Source organism: Triplophysa rosa, linkage group LG7 (genome assembly GCF_024868665.1).
Source record: "Triplophysa rosa linkage group LG7, Trosa_1v2, whole genome shotgun sequence".
NCBI classification, from domain to species: domain Eukaryota; kingdom Metazoa; phylum Chordata; class Actinopteri; order Cypriniformes; family Nemacheilidae; genus Triplophysa; species Triplophysa rosa.
In genome coordinates this window covers 21,555,995-21,577,081 of record NC_079896.1, presented here as the reverse complement: position 1 = coordinate 21,577,081, position 21,087 = coordinate 21,555,995, and the positions used below count along the sequence as shown (strand labels likewise).

The 21,087-nt window shown below is 38.2% G+C and overlaps 2 protein-coding genes across 3 annotated transcripts; one reads left to right on the top strand and one right to left on the bottom strand.

The window, feature by feature from the left end:
• The first annotated feature begins 571 nt into the window (after window positions 1-571).
• Window positions 572-7,990, top strand: fam117ba (family with sequence similarity 117 member Ba). The gene is made up of 8 exons (XM_057337144.1): window positions 572-1,039; window positions 2,093-2,240; window positions 2,885-2,968; window positions 3,078-3,188; window positions 4,420-4,563; window positions 4,662-4,893; window positions 4,966-5,086; window positions 6,159-7,990. Exons 2-8 carry the CDS (start codon window positions 2,220-2,222, stop codon window positions 6,445-6,447), a joined length of 1,002 nt encoding a protein of 333 aa, XP_057193127.1. The 5' UTR covers window positions 572-1,039; window positions 2,093-2,219; the 3' UTR covers window positions 6,448-7,990.
• A 112-nt stretch (window positions 7,991-8,102) lies between these two features.
• On the bottom strand, window positions 8,103-19,994 carry ical1 (islet cell autoantigen 1-like). Of its 2 annotated transcripts, XM_057337142.1 has the most exons (17): window positions 19,923-19,994; window positions 19,071-19,112; window positions 18,937-18,973; window positions 18,668-18,839; window positions 14,973-15,045; window positions 14,027-14,150; window positions 13,175-13,373; window positions 12,667-12,792; window positions 12,487-12,585; window positions 12,322-12,407; window positions 11,422-11,468; window positions 11,244-11,312; window positions 10,673-10,864; window positions 10,079-10,345; window positions 9,853-9,954; window positions 9,234-9,350; window positions 8,103-9,082 (listed from the first exon to the last, which is right to left on the bottom strand). In XM_057337142.1, the coding sequence occupies exons 3-16, from the start codon at window positions 18,948-18,950 to the stop codon at window positions 9,235-9,237; spliced, it is 1,686 nt and encodes a 561-aa protein (XP_057193125.1). In that variant the 5' UTR covers window positions 18,951-18,973; window positions 19,071-19,112; window positions 19,923-19,994; the 3' UTR covers window positions 8,103-9,082; window position 9,234. The 2 variants fall into 2 exon arrangements, with proteins under 2 accessions (XP_057193125.1, XP_057193126.1); XM_057337143.1 differs by lacking the exon at window positions 10,673-10,864 and having other exon boundaries at window positions 19,923-19,993.
• Window positions 19,995-21,087: the final 1,093 nt, after the last annotated feature.

Sequence of the window (21,087 nt, the reverse complement as noted above, 5' to 3'; positions counted from 1 at the left end):
CAGGATGATAAATACAGACTCGTTATTGGTTTTCTATACAATACATTTTTTTTATCTATTCAGATCATTTATCACATTTATTTTAAATAAAAAAATAACTTGAATGAAAAGTAGAATTGATTTAGGAATGTTCTAAAGGACTGTTCCAATGTTAACATTACTGTGTTACAATGTTGCTAAATAAATGAAATACAAATGCTTATCGTAATAAAAAATAACTCAAATATTGTGTGTTTTAATACCTTTTTATTTAACGTTTGCTTTTATCTTTATAGTATCACAGTTAGTGTGAAATTCAACCAATAACCAATAGGCTAAATTTTCGTCCTTTATGTTTCACGTAGAGCGCAGATTTCTTACGCTGGTGGGTATCAAATTTAATTCAACGTAACTAAATTTAATATAGCAATTTACATTGAAGCATCCTACTGTACAGCCTGCTATACCTTTGAATTTCAATTTTAGTGTTTTAGCGCCTATCTGTGGTCGTGGACCAGCACACCAGCACACGCGGAGGAAAAACAGCCCCACGCGCCTCAGCAACAGTAACGTAGTGTGGTGTGCGCGAGCACGGTCACTGAACCACTGAGTGGCTGGCAGAGGGAGCGCGCATCTCCAACGTCAGCTGTCCACCGAGGGGCACCCTTATCACCCCTCCCCAAAGACACGTGTGCACCCGCAAAAACCACACCAGTGCCGTCCACATTAAGTCCATCTGCCAGCAGAATAGAACCATTTCTCCTTCAAAGGACTTACTCGTACATTGACTCACCTCGGTATTACAGCAGCTCTAGGATCAGCTACGCATCGACCACCACCAGCAACCAGCACCAGCGACGCCCATAGCAACGCCTCTGCGCATCCTCATTCTGTTTCTCTGACCCAGCAACACCGGCCGCCCTCCACCAACAACCAGCCGGTTTTATAAACGACCTTCTTAACGTTATTGCGCTGGATCCATCACGCACTGTTGTCCTTTTCTTTTTATTTCATAGGACAATGAACGCGTTGTGTGACGTCCTTCCCTCATCAGTCAAAGGTGGGTACCCGGCTGGATGAATTAACCAGCGCTTATTATCAATGCATTTTTGATGTTCTATTGTGGATATTGTTTTGCAAGCAGATATAGTGAATGGATGCATGTGTTGTGGATTATGAAGAATGTAGATGATCCGATCTGTGTATTGGCACATGATGAGATGCATGATGGTCGTCGCCTTGTTTTCGTTATTCCTTCATGCGGGTGCGGTGCTGCAGATATCACACCGAGCCCAGAGTTTAATGCGACTGTGCGTTTGTTGCAGTCATCGAGCAATGCATTTATGAGGCATATATATTTAACATTTGTATTTATGCATTTGAAATAAGAACCAAAATGAAGCTTGACCATTTTTATTGATTCGAGAAACGTGATATTGTTTTGGATAATGTGATTCTGTATAAGCACATTGGTGATTATTATTATTTTCTTTTATTACAAATATTATCGCAATTATTTTGACTGCCAGCCAGCGTGTTGTGCATTGCATTAATATCTTGGCTTTTCAAGATTGGTTGCCATAGCAAACAAGAGGGTTGAAAGCAGGCTTTAGGGGGCACTGCATTGGGTAAACAACATTGCATTATGAGCAATATTCATTTACTGTAGCCTTTATCTTAATATGAATTAAAATCGTTGCATTACAGTATGTATAAATAAATAGATGCGATATGTTTACATAGTGTAAATGTTAAAAAATGCAGACTGCATTTCACAGAGACCACAATAATGTTTTAGTTTGTTTATGCGTGTGAAAATGATACATACTGTAGGAAAAATAAAGCAGTGAAAAATAAAGGATGAGGGGACGATATGGATAATATGGGACAGAGGTTAAAACAAAACATAGACCACACATGGATTAAGAGATTATGAAGAGAGGCAGGAGATAATGAATATTTTACAGAAGGGGGGGGGCTTAAATGCTGGCTCAGCTGGTCAGCATTTTTGTAGTGAAAGAAAAAATACTAGAAGATTAAAATAATACAATCTAATCGTCAAAATATTGATCAGTAATATGTCAACTTTGTTATCTGTTTCTTTTTACATTAGTCACTCTTCATTGCGAAAGCCCCTCCTCCAGCTGAAACAAAGGGATCATCCCTTGACCTCACCTGTACGTTCTGGCCTATCAAGGACCTGGCAGCGGCACGGCAGCTCCGCCCACTACACCCTCTAAATGAGGGACAAGGCAACTCAGGTGAGATACAGTATACAGTATATGCTGATCTATACTACAATAAGTACACTGTAAAAAAACTAGGCCTATACAAAACAGTAATATTCAGTCAGCTGGGGAGCCAGAAAAAAACATAAAATAACTATTTTGTCTTTTTTTGTAAATGACGTTATTTTACATAGCACTCTATTTCTGTAATGTGACATTTTTTTACATATTTCAATAATATATTAAAACAAAATGAAACAGATTCTGTCAAGTTTACGATAAACACACTTAAAATCCTACAAATGAAATGTGAAATCATTTTGATTGTACACAAGCACACTAGTACAGTATAGATTTTATGTTTTATAGATTGAGTATAGTCTAATTTAAAGATTTCAAAATTTTAAACAAAAAAAAACTAAAAGATGAAGGAATCTCACCCGATCCGCCAGGCACAACACCATTTGCTCAACCATTGGCAATGAGCGTTTGTTTGAGCAATCTGATTAAAAACAATTATGTATAAATGATTTTGTATTATTTTATTTTTGTGTTCGTTGACGATTGTGGTGTAGAAATGACAAATTTGATCCTTAAATCATTTGAAGTTGTTTCTCATCAGCGTTTTCATTTCAAACACACAATTCCACTTTCTTATTCTCTCTCTTTTTTATCAGACCCCTAGGGCCTGGGTAGATGAGCGGAGGAGAGGATCTCATAAGCGATCGGCTTCATGCGGCAGCACTGACCAGCTTAAAGAGGTGAGAGAGGTTTTACAACATTCACACAAATAAGGTTTAGTAGTTGGACTCGTAATATTATTTTTTCTCTTTTCCTTTGATGTTATTTACCGTTGTTGGCTTCTTTTAGATTGCCAAATTACGCCAGCAGCTCCAGCGCAGCAAACGCAGCAGCCGCCATCGCCGTGACAAAGACCGCAAGTCACCTTTTAATGGCAACCATGCCATAATCCAATCACAGGTAGACATCATCACATAGCAGCAGCCATCAGAAGGCCAATTGTGCTTGTGTGCATGTAGATGGGCGCTCATGTACTTCAGTGCATTAAAGGGATAGTTCACCCAAAAATGAAAATGCTGTCATCATTTACTCACCTTCGAGTTGTTCCAAATCTGTATAAATGTCTTTGTTCTGATGAACACAGAGAAAGATATTTGGAAGAATGCTTATAACCAAAAAGTTCTTGGGCACCATTGACTCCCATAGTAGGAAAAATGACTTTTTAATTTTTTGTTCTGTTGAACGCAAAAGACGACATTTTGAGGAATGTAGGACAACAGTTCTGGGGCACTTTTGACTACCGTTATAGTATTTCCTACTATGGTAGTTTATGGGGGGCAAAATCTGTCTGGTTATAAGCATTCTTCCAAATATCATTCTCTGTGTTCATCAGAACAAAGAAATTTATACAGATTTGGAACAACTCGAAGGTTGTAAATGATGACATAATTTTTATTTTTGGGTGTAGTATCCCTTTAAAGTAGGCTGAACATCTGGAGAATTTTAATAGCGTCCCATTTTCCTATCTGTCCCAATTTTGAGGCTTTTTTGACACTTATGTAATTAGGACTGTCCCTGAGGTCCGTGGCTTGTTTTGGAGAAACTGACGTTGTAGTTTTTTTATTAAAGGAGCAATGTGGAGATTTTAGCGGTATCTATCGGTGAGGTTGCGAATTGCAACCAACGACTCACTCCAACCCAATGGTGCCCCAGAACTGTTTGGTTACAAACATTCTTTCAAATATCTTTTATTGTGTTCAGCAGAACAACAATATTTATACAATTTTATGTATATTTTTTGAAGTCACATCACATGATACATGTCAGTACTCTCTTTCTGTACTTGCTAAGGTAACTCATACTCATGACTGTGACGATAAGAAAAAAATGAAGAATAGAAAAGAGAAAGAGCACTTACATCATACACCATCTCCAAAATGTCCCCTCAAGCCTGGCAGTAATGGGCTCTCAACAGTAATGCTCTCTGGTTTGTGTGTTATGATGGAGCGTATCCTGGCAGAATGTTTGATTCCTGGCGATGAAGGGTTTTGTGTGGGTTTACTGTGTGTGTGGGAGTAGTTTTAACAGGATTACAGGATCTGGTTTCATTCGGCATTGGCATAAACATATGCATTGGACTAGAAAACATTCAGCTTTGTAACTTCTGGTTTTTACTCTGGTGGTCTCTCAGTCTCAGATGCCCAAAACCATCCTGATCCCAATCCCCATCTCCAAATCCACACCTCCCAGATTCCGGAACAGCATAGAGGGCCTCAACCAGGAGATTGAACGCATCATCATACGGGACACTGTGGAACGGGATGAGATCATAATAGTAAATCTTTATAAACCACATTGTATCTAATTGGGATCTATTACAAAGACTTTGTTTTACGGAATAAAGGATTCACCATCAGCGTGTGTGTGTTTTAGCCACAGGATGTTCCAGATGGGCACCGCGCTCCCCCTCCCCTCCCGCAGCGGAGCAGCAGCACCCGCAGCATCGACACGCAGACGCCCTCGAACGGTGGGCTCGGCAGTAACCGTAGCAACAACAGCAGCCGGGCTGACTCCGTCTCCCCCTCGTACCTCAGCATCCTCAATGACACGGTGGGAAACAGTCCGCTCCCAAAAGATGACACACTCAATGAGAGCAGAGAAAGAGGTGAGACACGTAAATATCATCATCACACAATCCAGCTACCCCATTCCTAAATTCTCCTCCTTCCTGTTTTAGACTTCGGACCTTGGTCTCCTCTCCCCAAATACGCTTCATCTCCAAAGCCCAATAACAGTTACATGTTCAAACGGGAGCCTCCTGAGGGCTGCGAGAGGATTAAAGCCTTTGAGGAAAACCAGTGAGTGAACAATCTGTAAATGTTTGGTCTATATTCTGGGGATTAACAATAAAAATCTACAGTTCCTATGAATAAAGTGCAATATAGAGCTTGATTGAAATATTTCAGACAAATAGAGATGCTTAAATTTTTAAAAGCTTTTTTACATTTTAATCTGTTTTTAATACGGTTTGCATATAATACAGATTGTACAGTTATAATACAATTTACACAATAATACAATTTAAATATAATATAATATAACATTTTTGGGGAAAATGTACAGTTTTGAAAGCTTTTGTCTCTCTATCGCATAAAATTGCAGGTTACATTCTTTTTTAACGTCATACACAATTACACATACACATTATTTATTCTTGCATAATAGAACAAGTCCATATATGTGAAAAATAAACAATAAAGTAAAATGATACAAAAAGGATCTAAAACAATATAATTTACAGTACATGAAAGATCTCATCATATTTCTTGAAAAAATATTTTTTTTTATTGTTAATTATTCTTTATTGATTTGATTAAATGTTCTGCTTTACATGAGAATTCTATAAAAGTATTCTTAATAAGTCTTTGTTTGTGAAAATAAAATTTGCCACAAGAATTAAAAAATTACCAATAACAATATATAGCTATACCAATACACCTTTAATCATTCCAGAAAAATAAAGAAACATTAAAAGAGAAAAATAAATGAGGAAATTTACTTTATGTTCTTACCTTTACATAGTATGGTTATATGATGTAAAAACGCTTCCTGTCAAATTGTGTCTTATCGTTATCAATGACGACAGTTTTCCACACTGATTATTTATGTACTTATTTATGTGTTGGATTTTCTTTTAATTTTTAACCAAAAAGTTGCAGCTTTAATAAAAATGTTTGCAGATGTTACTTAAAGTAAATCAAGCATTCTACAGTTTATGTCAATGGGACATTTAAATTACAAAAGACAAAAAGAAATCGGGAATGTAGTGAACTAGCTACTTCTCAAACTGTCGTAAACCAGGAAACAGCTCAAGTCTATCATCACTTTTTCCTGTTTTAATCATGTATCTGTTTCCCTCTTCTCCTCTAGGCCAAGACCTCTCCACGAGATTCCTCCATATCTCTGCCCAGACAGGAACAAGGTGAACTTCATTCCCAAAAGCGGCTCCGCATTCTGCCTGGTGAGCATCTTAAAGCCCCTGATGCCCACCCAGGAGATGAACTTCCGTAGCGGAGTGGGATATCGTAGCATCTCCCCCTCATTGGTGCCTCTAGGTGGGGTCGGGGTCAGGAGTCTGTCCCCCTCCATGGGCCCCGTCCTGTCCCGTGGACGTCAGTCGCCGTGTCTCCCGCGACACCTTGAGGAGCCAGAGGGTTAAAGCCCTGAAATCCCAGATGGTGAACAGAAACGACTTATTTCCCACTGCTGTATTGTTTGATTTCATTTTAAAACATGCAGTGATCTAAACAACTCAGAGAGATGTCGATCTAAAACTTGAACAAGAAGCGCATTTGGTAACAAGGGTATTACGTCTTCTAGGAGGGATGTGATTAAGGGTGTTGTATAATGTATATTGCCAAAAAAATCTTCGCATTGCAGTTTATTACATTTTACCATGAAGCCTTTTGGATTTACTTATGTACATATGCATTGTTTACCTACATGTGATTTGATTTAGTTGTCAAATGAAGGATATAGATTGCAGTTTTTCTTGCTTGTGGTTTACATGCAGTTTGAATAGTGCTGGAGGTACAGAGATGCTGTAGCAAATTCGAGGAGGACTAACAAATGTGCCTAGATCCCACCATCTCATTTGCTTAAAGTCCTTTTTCATCCATGTCTATGTTGGTCTCTCAAATGTATAGAACCCTCCCCCATATACATAAACCTGTATATGTGCTTACTGTGATATACTGGTGCGAGAGGACATTTTGATGGTAGCCTATGAACAAACTGGACATGCACTGAAACGTTATTTTGGAACTGTGCTTCATATTACGATGCAGCAACGCAAAATCTTACAGTAGGATTGGTTCTATTCAAGACTCAATGCTGTTATTTGAAGAGTGTAATGAGGTAAAGCTGTGAATGAGGTAAAGCTAAGTGTTGGTAAACAAAATTATTTTTTAAAATGCTTAAAAAACAGCAAAACAAAAAGCGGAAAGAAAAAAGGTGCTAATTCGCGACTATTTTATGAGGTGACTAAATCTTACAAAAACGTAAGATTAGGAAAAATCAATACTGAAGCCCCTCCCCTAACTCCACCCCTAAACCTAACGTCACTGTTGCGAAAGCAAATCCTACTAAAACGTACAAACCAGATGATATGAATTTATAAGATTTAGCGACCTCGTAAAAGAGTTACGATTTCCCGTGAGATTGTATTGCAACTACATAAGAGAAAAGCATGGCTTTGACCGAAAATATACGAATTTCAATTGTAGCATCTTTATACTGTGATATATTCTATTAGTCATTCAGTTACCCAACTTTCGTCCTGTAAAAACACATTTGAACCAAGGAATCCAACGTAAAACGTATGTTATTGCCTTAATACTGAAAAATGTGTAAATTAGACCAGGGGCTGATATACATTGACAGAAAATTGTATTCATTTGTTTTTAGTTGTTAGCCTACCAGTTTACATCTTAGTTCGACTGTTTAATAATTTGTTTGTTTTCTGTGAAATAACCTTTAAGCTGTATCCTAAATCAGATTTGTGGCAACAATGATGGGAGTAACAACACATACCCCAAACACTTACGGAAATTTACTCAAATTTATTTCCTCTCATGGGGTACGAAAGCTGATGCTGGCTCTCCGCTTCCAGTTTCCTTCAATGAAAATTTACAAGTACATTGTTTATTTAACTGAGACAAAACGGTTGCATAAAATAAACAGAAGAAAGCAGCTGTAAATGGTTCAGTGTACATTCTTTTTTTCACAAGTACAAAAACTGTTACAATAATGTCCCTAACACAAGAAAAAAATCATTCAGACACTTCGAAAATCTGAGGGCAAAGAAAGATAGAATACGGAGTGATATTCATGTTTAATATAAATGTTTCAGGGTTACATTCTCAAGTCCACTATTCAAAAAGACAAGATACATTCTATAACCATCCGAGATATTACTCGGAGACAGTTTAGTGCAAGCGACAATTTGTGTTTTTAATACAAAGCAATAGAAAAGACCAAATTTGTCGTAGTTTTAGATCGATAACATGGAATAAAATGAAATGTGACACAAACACAACACAAGCACACGAAATCCACTCGTGTTTCAGCACAGTGACTGTGAAGAACGTCAGGATAAAATTCTTATTAAAATGTCTTATTAAATCAAAATTTCACCTTTTCACCTCCCAAGCTAATGGCACAGCAAACGACTTGCATATGTAGTTCATAGAAATATTTTTGTTATGGTAATAAATAATTTAATTCATCTGTTTTATTATTAGAGTTAAGCCATCCAGTGTCTCCAAAAATAATTATTTGTGATGCATGTGAACTTTGGGTATCTCATGATTAAAAAACCGTGTGATAAATCTGTAACCCTGTTTCTGGACATTTAAAACGTTTCTGTTGTACAAAGGAGAGATATTTATACACTATTATTTTGGTCCCGCATTTGATCTACTTACAGCCTTCAAATCTTTATTTCCCTTTGCAGATGTGCACTTCATGAGGATACTTTCCCATGTAACAAAACTCAGATATAGTGATATACATATATAGTGAAGTCTTCAAAGCTTTTCCCTTCCGTGTATTAATAAACATACAGTAGAGTCACTCACACAAAACACACACACACACACTGAAAGAACGAGAAAGAAGAGACATATTCCCATAACTGGATTCAGATTTCTGGATCCGTCCGTGGCTCAGGTTGATTTGTTTAGGAGAGGTAGCGTTCCAGCTCCAGACAGAGGTTTTGGGATATGTGCTCATTTCCTTCATTCTAATGGACACAGAACTGTTTTGGATGGGCTCCAACTTCACGTCTTCGCTCACTGAAGGAAATCAAAGCAGGAGGAAAGTATGGATGAAGCTCAAAGAATCTCCCATAGAAAATGGGGCCTTATACAATAAAGTTGTCAGTTATAATTCCTGACGTCTGACTTGAGACCGTGCTATGTCGTTTGGAATAAAGGTCACACACACCTCAGGCATTAAGAAGCTCCTCATCACTGCGTCCAATAGCGTCAGGGTTGGACAGAGGGTCCAGATCTGCAAAGAGGTTGAACCATGCAGACATATCCCTGGAGCTTCCGTTAGGGGCTGACATCACAGTACACAAATCAACACACAAACAGTAAACGTTCAAGGGATTTATGACATCAGAAATGATCAAATTGAGACCAAAATATCAAATTGAGACCAGAATATCAAATGTTACAGCAACTACAACAACAACACTGATGTACTACAACAACATTCTTTGTCTATATGTTCTTAGCAAGGTTATTTTAGTTTACTAAAATTAAAACTTTGACAAGCATTTCTGTTCTTTAAATCAAATAAACTACTGGCCTAAAAATTGGGGGAATTTTTTTTTTGAAATGTTGCCTCAAATAAACTGAAATACGTTTAAAGCACTGATATTATGTTTTATTTTTAGTTTTGTTTATTAATCTTATATAGCAACAAAAAATAAACAATTAAATGATAAACTGACAAAAGCATATAACGAAGTTGCTAAAACTAACATGAAAACTAAAAATCTCATTTAAAATATTAATAAAACGAAATAAAACTAAAATCAAAACTATAAAACTCGCACCATTGACAGAAGAGTTTGGGCTATTCTGGGTGGGCTGAGTTTGTCCTCCACTAGATGGTGGTTGGAGGGGTGGGGCTTGAAACATAGGGGGTGTTGCCCATCCTGAATAACAGTAAAAAACAAGTAAGAGTGAGCCACATGTCACGCTGTCAGCATATTAGGAGAAACAAGGTTTTGCATTTTATTCCTCCTGCCACTGGAGGGGTGTCTAAAATAATTGGCAAACCTGTGGTGCTGAGGCTGTGGTCCAGGAGATGAGATGGCAGGAAGCCAGTGTGTGTGTTTGCTGTTGCCGTCTGCTGTGAAGCGGCAGTGACGGGAGCAGAAGGAGCCTCGAAACAGCCAAAAGCGTCCTGCCACGCCTTACTGAACTCACTAGCGCCCCCCGCAGCCCCAGGACTGAGCAGATCCTGCAAGAATGACAGATCGCCTCTCTCTACATCCTCTTCTTTCACTTCTCCAGCGTGTAAAACATCAGACATCAGGTCCCTGCCTGTTAACACACAAAAAAGTTTTCTTTTCGAGAGAATAAATCAACAAGCAAACAGAGGCTCACAAAAAGATGGAAAAAGAGCAAATATGAAGAATGAAGAATACACAGCTTTATTTTGAAGACATCGTTTACAGTTCAGAAGAGAATCGGAAGGTGGACAGAATCATGAGCATAAAAACTGCACTGCTGTGTTAAGGCTGACAGAAAAGGATGTTAAAACACATCCAAAGCAGATTGATTTTAGGCAAGAACAGGTCATAAGGGAGCGGTGGGCGTTAAGAGATGCCCAGATAGGAATCTATACCAGGTCTAGTGATCTGGACAAACCTTCTTGCCTTCCCTCCTCTGAGGTGTTTAAATCCCATTGCGGTATTTGGGGTTGTACAGCAGGCAAGGCTGGGTTCAGGGTTGCAGTAAGGGAAGGGGTCAGAGTCATTATGGGGGCAGGGTCTGAGGTCATGAGTAGCAGGTCATCGTCCACGCTAGCTTCACGGATGGGGCCTAACTGTTCATTAAAAGCTGCAGTACATGGAGATCAACATCAGAGATGCAAACAGGTGTTTTCAAAACATTTGGTCACACACATGGTTGCAAACTAGGAGTCGGCTAGACAAATAGTTTTATTTGATTCTTTGGGTCTGTGGCACCTAGTTAAGCATCATAAAACGTCAGTTGTGACACCAGGAGGAACATTTCTTTGGCCACTACTGTCATATATCAGTGGCCTTAACAAACTTCGAATGGGGTCTTAAGATGACTTATTTCAAATAAGACAAAACAAGCACTAAAAATGAAGATATTTCTTCATTATTTATAGTTCTAGCTTGTTGACTATTATGGACGGCTACACGGATACAAGCCCTAGGGCACACACACACGCATATAAAACCCAACTTACCAGAGTCCAGACTGGCACACAAAGAACTGTCAGACCCTCTGCTCTGTCCATCCACAGCACGGGTGGAAACTGTGAACAACAATGATCAAAACATGTTCTCATAACTAGCATTTTAATCATAATGAGGCTAACAGGCACAGGAATCCTGTTGTTCCAGTGGGTGTGCTCCCAAACATACCGGTCTCAGATGAGTCACCCAATTGTTCATCTTCAAGTGACACCAGACTAAAACACAAAAACACAAACAGCAGATTAATTTCACAGTTATATGGATGCGATTCATTCGTACGACCGGAAATGGTAAATCATGTTTACTAGACACGCACTGTATCAGATTAGCATTACTAAACACCATCATTAAAATCTCAAATGACGAAGGGTAGGTCACATAAAGTCCCTGTGAAAAGGAAGTTGCGATCGTTTTTACTTCCGTATTTTGACGCATTTCAGAGTGAATTTTGAATGAGAAAAATAGTGGACGTGGCTTTCGTCTTTCTCTGCGATTTGATTGGATGTACAGAAACAGCCGTTGCATTTTGAAACGGAACTGGCAGCAGACTGACACTTAAAGGGAGGAGTTAACAGATGCTCCGCCCAAGCCGTCTAACATACATCATCTAAGATGGATACTCATTACAGTGCATTTTCAGATTTGAACTAAAGATTATGAGGGCACATGATTTTTAAAAAGAGAATTACAATCACACTGCAAATTTTCATGAAAAATAGGCACTGTCATTTTTTATTTCACTGGGACTTTAAGCAACGTTTTCGAGGGAAAGGGTGTGGGCCTTATTACAGGGTATTGGAGAAACAAAATACGTCTGATTTCGCACTAGCACCCAAACAGGAAATGACAGTGGAACTCAAAGCGTGTTTCCTGTTTACAGGGGGAGCTTGTAAAAGAACTAGAGTACAGTGATAAACTCACAGATCAGAAATAAGAGCCTTCAGAAAGACCTTTTGTCTGAACACAGCAGATAAGAGAGGTGAAGGGTTGCAGTGAATAAAAGACATAACTGAATGAAAAATCTTAAAGCAAAAAGCAAACGTGGTGGCGAAAGCGAGAAATCCTCACTTGTCTGGATGTGACTTGTTGTCCTCCTCTTTGCTGTCCTCTGCTGGCTGTCCGGATGCAATCTGGTCCAATGGGTCCCTCAGCTCCTGTAATCGGTCATACATTACATACGACGTCGTATAATATCCTCCGTTTATTTTCTGACAGGCATATACAAACACACACTTTGAGGGTGGTGAACTGGTAGGGCACATATCCTTTGAAGGCTTCATGGATGCCAGACATCACATGTGCGGTCTTCTCCCAGTACTGTAGGAGGGTTGTCTGAAGAAAATAAACCAAAAAAAGGTTAGTGTAAAGGAGAATTAAACATGTTATTATCGGTTCTAGCTGATAATGTTATACCTGGTATGTGCATAAAGAATGTGAAAGCATGTTGCAGCGACTGGCTCCCAGCATGTCCACTTTCTGACACACATCATTTTTCAGCTTTTCGAAATGCACTTTTGTTCCTCTTACTTGAGCCTGAACCTGTTCACAAACACAGAGAGCACCTGTTTACACCTGATATTAAGATCTAGGATGTGTCTCAAATGCGTTTCTCATGACTACTCCGATTTAAAGCTAAGGGTCTCCGATTATGAGTTTATATTGTCAATATGTTGATAAGACACAGGTAAAAACGTTAAAATAAAAACATGAAAGTAAATACAATTTATTTACTTTATTTTACTGTTAATTTCTTTCAAAGTAGCAAATTTTTTAATGATTCTTTTAGGACCCCCTTTATACCTGTAAACATGACTTGTGATTAAGGTAATCTAAAACTAATGTGAATTTGAGGTTTAGAAGTTTTTGGGAAGGTTGACCTATAAAGATGCACTTCCTCCTCCAATAGATTTCGTTACATTACCTTACGGAATTTCTCCAGTTGTTTGTAAGTGTCTGGGTCCAGTTCTTGCGAGACATCCTTCATCCAGAGCAAAGCTCCGCGGTACTCTGTCCGAGCCTTCTCCATCCGGCTCACTGTCAACAGAGTGTCGGCGATGGCTCTCCTCCGGAACGTCTCCACTTCCTGTTCCATCCGATAGAGAGGGGGACACAAAGCCAGTCTGGATGTGACAGGCAGAACAGGATGACAAAAGACTGTTGTTATTAGCTTCATTATTAATAACCACAGGATTAATGTAGCATGCAGTGATAAACATATTCCATCCAAGGCTGTGTTTTTTGTGTCTTTAGTATTAGTAGAACATTCTTGCCTCAACTGTAAAGGACAACCATTGTACAGCCCATTCCGTACACATGTCCTGATCACCTTGTCTGGGTTTATTCCATGATCTTTTTTAGCTGGCTTTATTGGGTTTAGTACCTGGCTACTAACCAAATAAATAAATAGGCATGACATTTTTATTTGCATTGAAAGTACTTTATTGTGGTGAAGAAAGAGACTGCAGCATTCTATTGGAGACTTGAAACTGGTATAGTGCAGGAAACTGGTTGCCAGAGTCAAATCCGCATTAAAAAAAAAACATCTGACCACAGAATGCTGCCACTGACAATAATATAAATATATTGACCTAAAATAATATAATAAATTATTCATTATAATTTAACAATAAAACATGAAAAACAAAACATTGTAAAAAAATGACTACTCTCCAAGCATTACCATACACAAATATAACGCCAACCTTTGCAAATAAAATAACAATAACCACAATGAATCATTTGAATATACTTATTATAATTATAATGTCCTAACCTTTTCTTGGCGGAGCAACAGAGGGCTTTACTGGTGGCGTCCATCATACTGCCTGCTTTTGTTTTATCATGTTCTGCTTGAAAGCGCAGGAACAGCCCGAGTTCATTCTCCTCCTGAGAGAGGTCTGAAAAGACAAGATCACAAGCAAAAACAGTATCATTAACATAAGAAATAACATTGGCTTAACAAGCCGTGTTCATTTCCATCATTAGTAAAACACCTTCGTAGAAATATTTAACTTTATAAGTGACTTCTGACCTTACACTATCTGTACCCATGGAAACTAGGGCTGCACGATTAATTGTATTTTAATCGTGATTACGATGTATGCTTCCCAAAATTAATTGAGCAAAATCGTTGTGATATTAATGTTTTAAAAGCAAGCACAAAACTCCCGATAGCGTCGGAAAATCATCACAAAGCTTGTATCTTTTAAACTGCCACTTTACAGGAAATACAAAACACAACATTTTTCCACTGCATTTCTACTATTTTAATGCTTTTTTGCAAAACCCACAGACAAACACGAAGGGTGACCAATGATTTATAAACAAAAGAACAAGAAATAAAAAATGGAGTAGCAAGGTTTCATTCCGAAGGTCACAAAATGTTCATTTTTTGGTGAAGTGTTTTGAGGATTGATCGCGTGCTTTAAAATACGGTGTTGAAGAAGTTCAATGGCAGCAGGTTATAACATACATGGCTGTAAAATATAGGCCTAATAAACATGCTGAAGTGAAATTAAAAACAATACTTAAGTTCTGAACTGACAAAACAATTGCGTTTATATTTACGGCAAAATAACCGTGATTATCATTTTACCCATGATCGTGCAGCCCTAAAAACTACGAGAAATTGTATGACATCTCATTCAAAACAAGCCGAACAAGAGTCTTTGTATTGTTTAGGCAGACAAAGAGGGTAGAAGATCGTGTTCCTCACTTACGTGTGATTCTTTGCTGGTATTTCTCAATCATTTTCAGAAGTTCTGTGCAGGTGCTCTGGACTGAATGAAAAAACTGCAGAGAAGAGAGACGCTGATGTGATCTTTCTGTCACACATTCTTAAAAAAACACACTCAAACGTTTTGCAAACACGCTTTATTGCGTTTTACAAACATGTTCTGATGCATGTTCCACACGAAAAATGACAAACACTGACTACAACTGCCATGTGATTCGTTTTTTTTGATGCAACTTTTGAGGAAAGATGATCTCTGGAATTTGACAATTCGACAGTACCGCAAGAGCAATTTATAAGCACATGGAACATTTTCTTCTCTAATCGCATTCAAGGTAATCCTATGTTTTGTCTGCGCAAATCTGGACAAAATCAAACACACCTGCTTTTAAACATTAACCAGTAAATCAAGCATTTACTCTGCTTTGATTTCTATAATGTAATCTGGACAAGTAGAAATTCTGAAGAGTAAACATAGGTATAGTACTTATTTTTCACTTATTTTGGTGCAGTCCCCTGACAAAAGACCTGTTACAGATTGTTGCCATGAGCAACAGTAATTTAGAGATATTTGGCCCCAATGCTGACTAATCAAAATTCAGCCTATGAGAAAAAGCTATTAACCTCGCCCTTTAATGGCATGTACCAGCATTTTGTGTTGTCGTGCTCAAAAGCCTTTCTTTCAGTTTACCTCAAACAAACCTGACCTGACCTCTTACAAAAGCTTGCAAAGAGTGACTAAAAACTAAGCACACTGTAAAGCGCTGTCTCAACACACCAGATCTAATCTCGGAGTCTTTCATGGCCTTCAGCATTTACCCTCATACAGTCGGTCAGTCACACACACGCACACGCACACAAATCTCGTATCTCCAAACCCAGACAACACATCAGTACACATAAATAGCCTAGTAGCAAGCCTCGCTGTCATGGCAACACCCAAAAATGAAAATTCTGTCATCATTTACTCACCTTCGAGTTGTTCCAAATGTGTATAAATGTATTTGTTCTGATGAACACAAAGAAAGATATTTGGAAGAATGCTAATAACCAGACAGATTTTTCCCCCCATTGACTCCCATAGTAGGAAAAAAACAATGGTAGTCAAAAGTGCCCCAGAACTGTTTGCTGTCCTACATTTTTTGAAAATGTCTTCTTTTGTGTTCAACAGAACAAAAAAATGATAAAGTATTTTTTCCTACTATGGTAGTCAATGGGTGTTGAGATCTGTTTGGTTATAAGCATTATTCCAAATATATTTCTCTGTGCTCATCAGAACAAAGAAATCGATACACATTTGGAACAACTCGAAGGCGAGTAAATGATGACAGAATTGACATTTTTGGGTGAAGTATCACTTTAAGAGTGATGGGGGAAAGGAAGAGTGTGTACATGTGCTTTACCTGGAAAGAGAAACTCTGAAACAATTGACTCATTGTGGTTGTGCATACCAAGTGTTCTCTCACAAAGAAATTCGGAAAAAAAAGCACGAACCATTTAATAATGAGACTAAATACAGAAATCTTAGAAATAAAGAAATAAATAAAGTCATTTACATCAACATAACATTTCTGTTCACCAGAAATATTGGAAAGATTTTTCAAAGGTACACACCAGGAAGGTGTAACCCTCGCAGCAGAGACCTTCAGGTTACTGTTTAACCGACTAACACGCCTGACACTCATTCAACAGTTACACCCTTCATCATTAGGCTGCTTTGCATGTTTTCTTTCGATGCATATTCAGATTAACCTACAAATTCTGCTCAAGGTATCTATGTACATTACATTACCAGGAAACGTAGCTTTTTTTAATAAACAACCTACTTAAGGCAGTTCAAATTCAGACATCTGTTCAATAAACAAGCAGCCGGGGGGGGCTTTCGAGGACTGTTCTCTGCTCTCGAACACAGACACGCCATCAGGAAACTGTTTAATGGCCTGTTAACCAGGATATGCTTAAGTGTAACAGCCCGAGGCAGGGCTAGATTAGATGAGCACACATAAACAAACACTTCCTTAAAGTATGAGTGGTCGACAGATTTATAAGATCTTGATTCCAAATAATCAAAAAGCTACGTAACCTCAGATGTTAATTAATGTATATATTGTTCGATATTGTTCCACTCCATTTCTCACACAAATAGCCACACACGGTGCTTCCACTAAAGAGTTTCTTTGTCATCGTCAGTGCATTTCATGTTGTGTATATTACAGGGTTATATACATTTTTGTTAAATTATCAAAATTGTCGGAGTCGGAGTGTACGGTCAGAGCCATTTTGCACAATTTATTGGCCAAAACCCAACCCTCCAAAGAGAGATTGGCCAGGGTTTTTCCTGCATAGAGAAAATGTCGTGTCAAATGTCGTGCCGCCTCAGGCTCTCGCCAAAATTATGTTGCGAGTCTTCACAAGAAATGCTGCTGTGCATTTATCAGACTGTCATTTGTAACTGCAGTTGCGGCATTACGCCACAGTGGAGGCGCTGTTTCGTTATCAGCACACTGAGGCGCTAAAAAGAGTTGCAGAACAAGAGCCAGCCTGCGTTTCAATTTATTAAATTAACATGACGCACATAATTGTAATGTCTTTAGCTGTGCAGTTGGATCGTTGAATCAGCGTGTAGTGTACACAGCGAGTTCGCCAGTATGAACGCACATTGCATTCAGAACGACTCGCACACGAATGACTCATTTGAACCGATTCATTTAAACTATTGAACTTTTCAGTTACTAGTATATAAGTTACTAATATAAGAGATCCTTGAATCATTTAAAATGAACCACAGAGAATGCAAGATGTGAATGAGCTTTGCTCATTTAGAAAGACTGGTTAATTCAGTTGGCTATTGTGGGCTGAAAACTTAGTTGAAAATGATAAAAAGCTTTATTTGATAAAAAAAACATTTCTGTTTGGTTGAATAAAAGTAATGTTTTATATAACTTAATAATTGTCATTTTGATCTAATTTTATTAGAACTTTTAATGTCAAACTCAAAGTCACTTCGGTAAGCCACTTAAAGGTACGGTAGGCCTACACGTGTGTACAAGATCAGGATGGCACTACCTCAGCCTCATTTTGAGCCAGGAAAAACCCTGTTGGCCAATCCAATGTCAGCAAACCCAAACAGGAAAAACTAAAGCTCCCCTAGGCATATAACTATATGTGTGAATCCAGGCTCAATTTGATTTGGACTCATGAAAATATATAGGAAATGTACAACCAGATTGTTTAAGATACCGAGGGAAATGAAAATAATAAAGAAGCATTATTTTCTTTGAATGCAGCTATGCTGCAAATAGTTTGACAATACCAAAAATGCTGATTTTGCCTTGCCAATAAACTTGTATTAAAATCGAAAAAATACAGAGGGATCAGCGCAGAGACAGGGGTTCCAAATATGCTTATACCCATTTTGACTGACCGTCAAACTGGTGTAACATCAAGCACCGTTGATCAAAGCACATCATCATCTAGAGCTCAGACATCATCTCTCATCTCTATCATCATGAGTTCATGTTCCATTAACCTCCCTCCCTCTCATTCGTTTGTTCCTCAGTCTTTCCCTGGCTCACAGACTTCTATAAAAAACATTTTCATTGCTTTTAATCATTAAAACAGTGCGAGTCATACACACAGCCTTTCAAACAGAGGGCATGAGATTTAGAAATGTGCTACTACCTCTAATTTGGCATCCAGATCTGCGTCAGAAGCCACCACATGCTCATCTTCCTTTTTCCCTGTGGCCTTGATCAAAACTTGCTTGGTTTTCCAGAACTTCTTCTGCATTCGAGCCATGACGGAGCTGTCCTCCCCCAGAACAGCTCTGCCACTGAACATATCGCTGGAGAACCTGAGAGAACCAAAGGCATGCAGTGATCTATAGATATTTACAGATTTAATCAAATGAGAGGATTGGTAACATTCAGCGGAAAAGTCAATATACAAACCCATAGCTGTCCATGTTTTGGTGAGCTCAGTTTAGAACTGAAGAGCAAAATAAAAGAAATCAACATTCAGAAATTTACATTCTGGCATGAATCAAAAGAAGCACACATTCAAAAGGAAAAACTTAAATACTTACTTTACTAAATTTAGAGAATGCATTCAGCAGACACTGAAATAACTGGGAAAGATTATTAAGACATATTAGAAATCACTGGAATATTCACAGACAAAGCTGATGAATTTGAGCTTTGGAGTTGTGTATTCTTTCCATATGTTTTGTCCATTAGTAACAGCTGTTAACTGAACGATGTCTGTCTGTAATCATTTCCGTCTCCAATGACACATATCAGGCTATATAAAGCAAACAAACGTATTATGCAGTCGATTCATAAGAAAAACAATGCGGTTATAACACACAGCTGACCTGTACTGATACCTATTGCGCTTTAAGACTCTTGTGTTTTACGCGATTTAAAGAGGTGTTGTACTCGCAACTAAATACAGTGGAAATTGTGTTTCTTTAGCACAAAAACACAGTTATTTACAAGTCATTGTTCATTCAGAGCTGAGCTGCTCGGATCGCACCTTCCTCCCATCCAGCTCATCATGGGCTCCGGTTACAATGTTGCAACCAGTCTGCTCGCTTTTCTTACATTTGCTCGCATTTGTGTGGTGCATCAGTGATACTTTCTAGCAATACATGGGTTGCACTGTGTATCCATACTAAATACAGGATAATAAACGCATAAATATTCCAACCAACAAAGCAGTTATGGGATCCCAAACAAGATAAGGAGTCATCGAGTTCGGGCTGCGTTTTCCTATTAATACCCTAGTAAACGCTAACTTGCGCTACAAACAATGACATCACGACTTCAGGTCACAAGTGAAAACTGACAATATACCGGTGCTAATATTTTTCCAGACGCATTAATCAAATAGCAATGTGTAGATTATTGAAATGTTATAGGGCATCGCATTTCCTTACCCGCTGACGTTGCCTTCAGCAGCCCTGGGAACGTTCACGCACGTCATTCCCGTGACCTGAGAATGCGCGACGGCGCATGCGCCAAACAGTCCTGACTGATTCATTTATCTGAGCTTGTGTGCCACATATTGCAGATATTTTTAATAAAAAATATATTTTAATAGATAGGTAGATTTTAGATATTTTGTGCTTATAATTCTATGCGTGCTTGACTTTTTTTGCTAAATTGGTGGGTAAACACAACGCGATTTGTTTGTTTACAACAGTTTACTAACATTAAACATTAGACAATAGACAACACAAAAAAATGTGCTTGATTGCAATAGCGTAAATACACACAGTATGTAAACGTATAATTTCTGAAATTGAAAAACTTCTGACCCGAAAAAACAAAAATGATAGTTCTTTATATTTGTTATTTATAATTGTATTTATTCTATTAGTTCCAAAATACAAGTGTTGAGTTTGCCTTGAAAAAAACAACCGTAGGCCGAGTTGGTTATAGCCTCAATAACGGAAGTAATGAAAGCTTTTGTCCACTAGATAGCGTCACGGCCACATGGTAAATGCGCCTCGACTGAAATGATTGTTGTTATTTATTTATTTATTTGTTTATTAACACTAATTCTGCACAAAATTCCACGCTAGACAACAGGTACAAGAAGCATTATGTGTGTGACTTCGACCAGATCATGACTAAAAACTTAACTGTGAAAGAGAGAAAAACGTTTATGTATATATATTTATAATTAGCTTTAATATTTAAAGATTTTATGCAAATTGTTATTTAGCGAATTTTGTGTAAAGCATAAGACTTGCTGCATGACAAATACGTCCACAACAGCTTAAGCTTTAAGACACAAACAAGTGTGTAAAAAAATCAGGAAGCTGTGGTTTCGCATGGCACCCTGTCGCACGCAATCAAAGAGAAAAAATGCTCATACAAAACTCATACTCTTGCTTTTCCGCGTAGTCTTCTCACACATATGCAGCTACATCCACACCCAGACACACAGTAGATGCAGACATACTCATATATCCTGTAGACAGGCATATGCCAACACCACACCCCTGTCAACCACAAATCTTCAACCACAAGACCCTTGTCTTCAGCTATGTGGCGTTAACGTATGCAAAATCTGCACAAACAACAACAGGCAGGCTG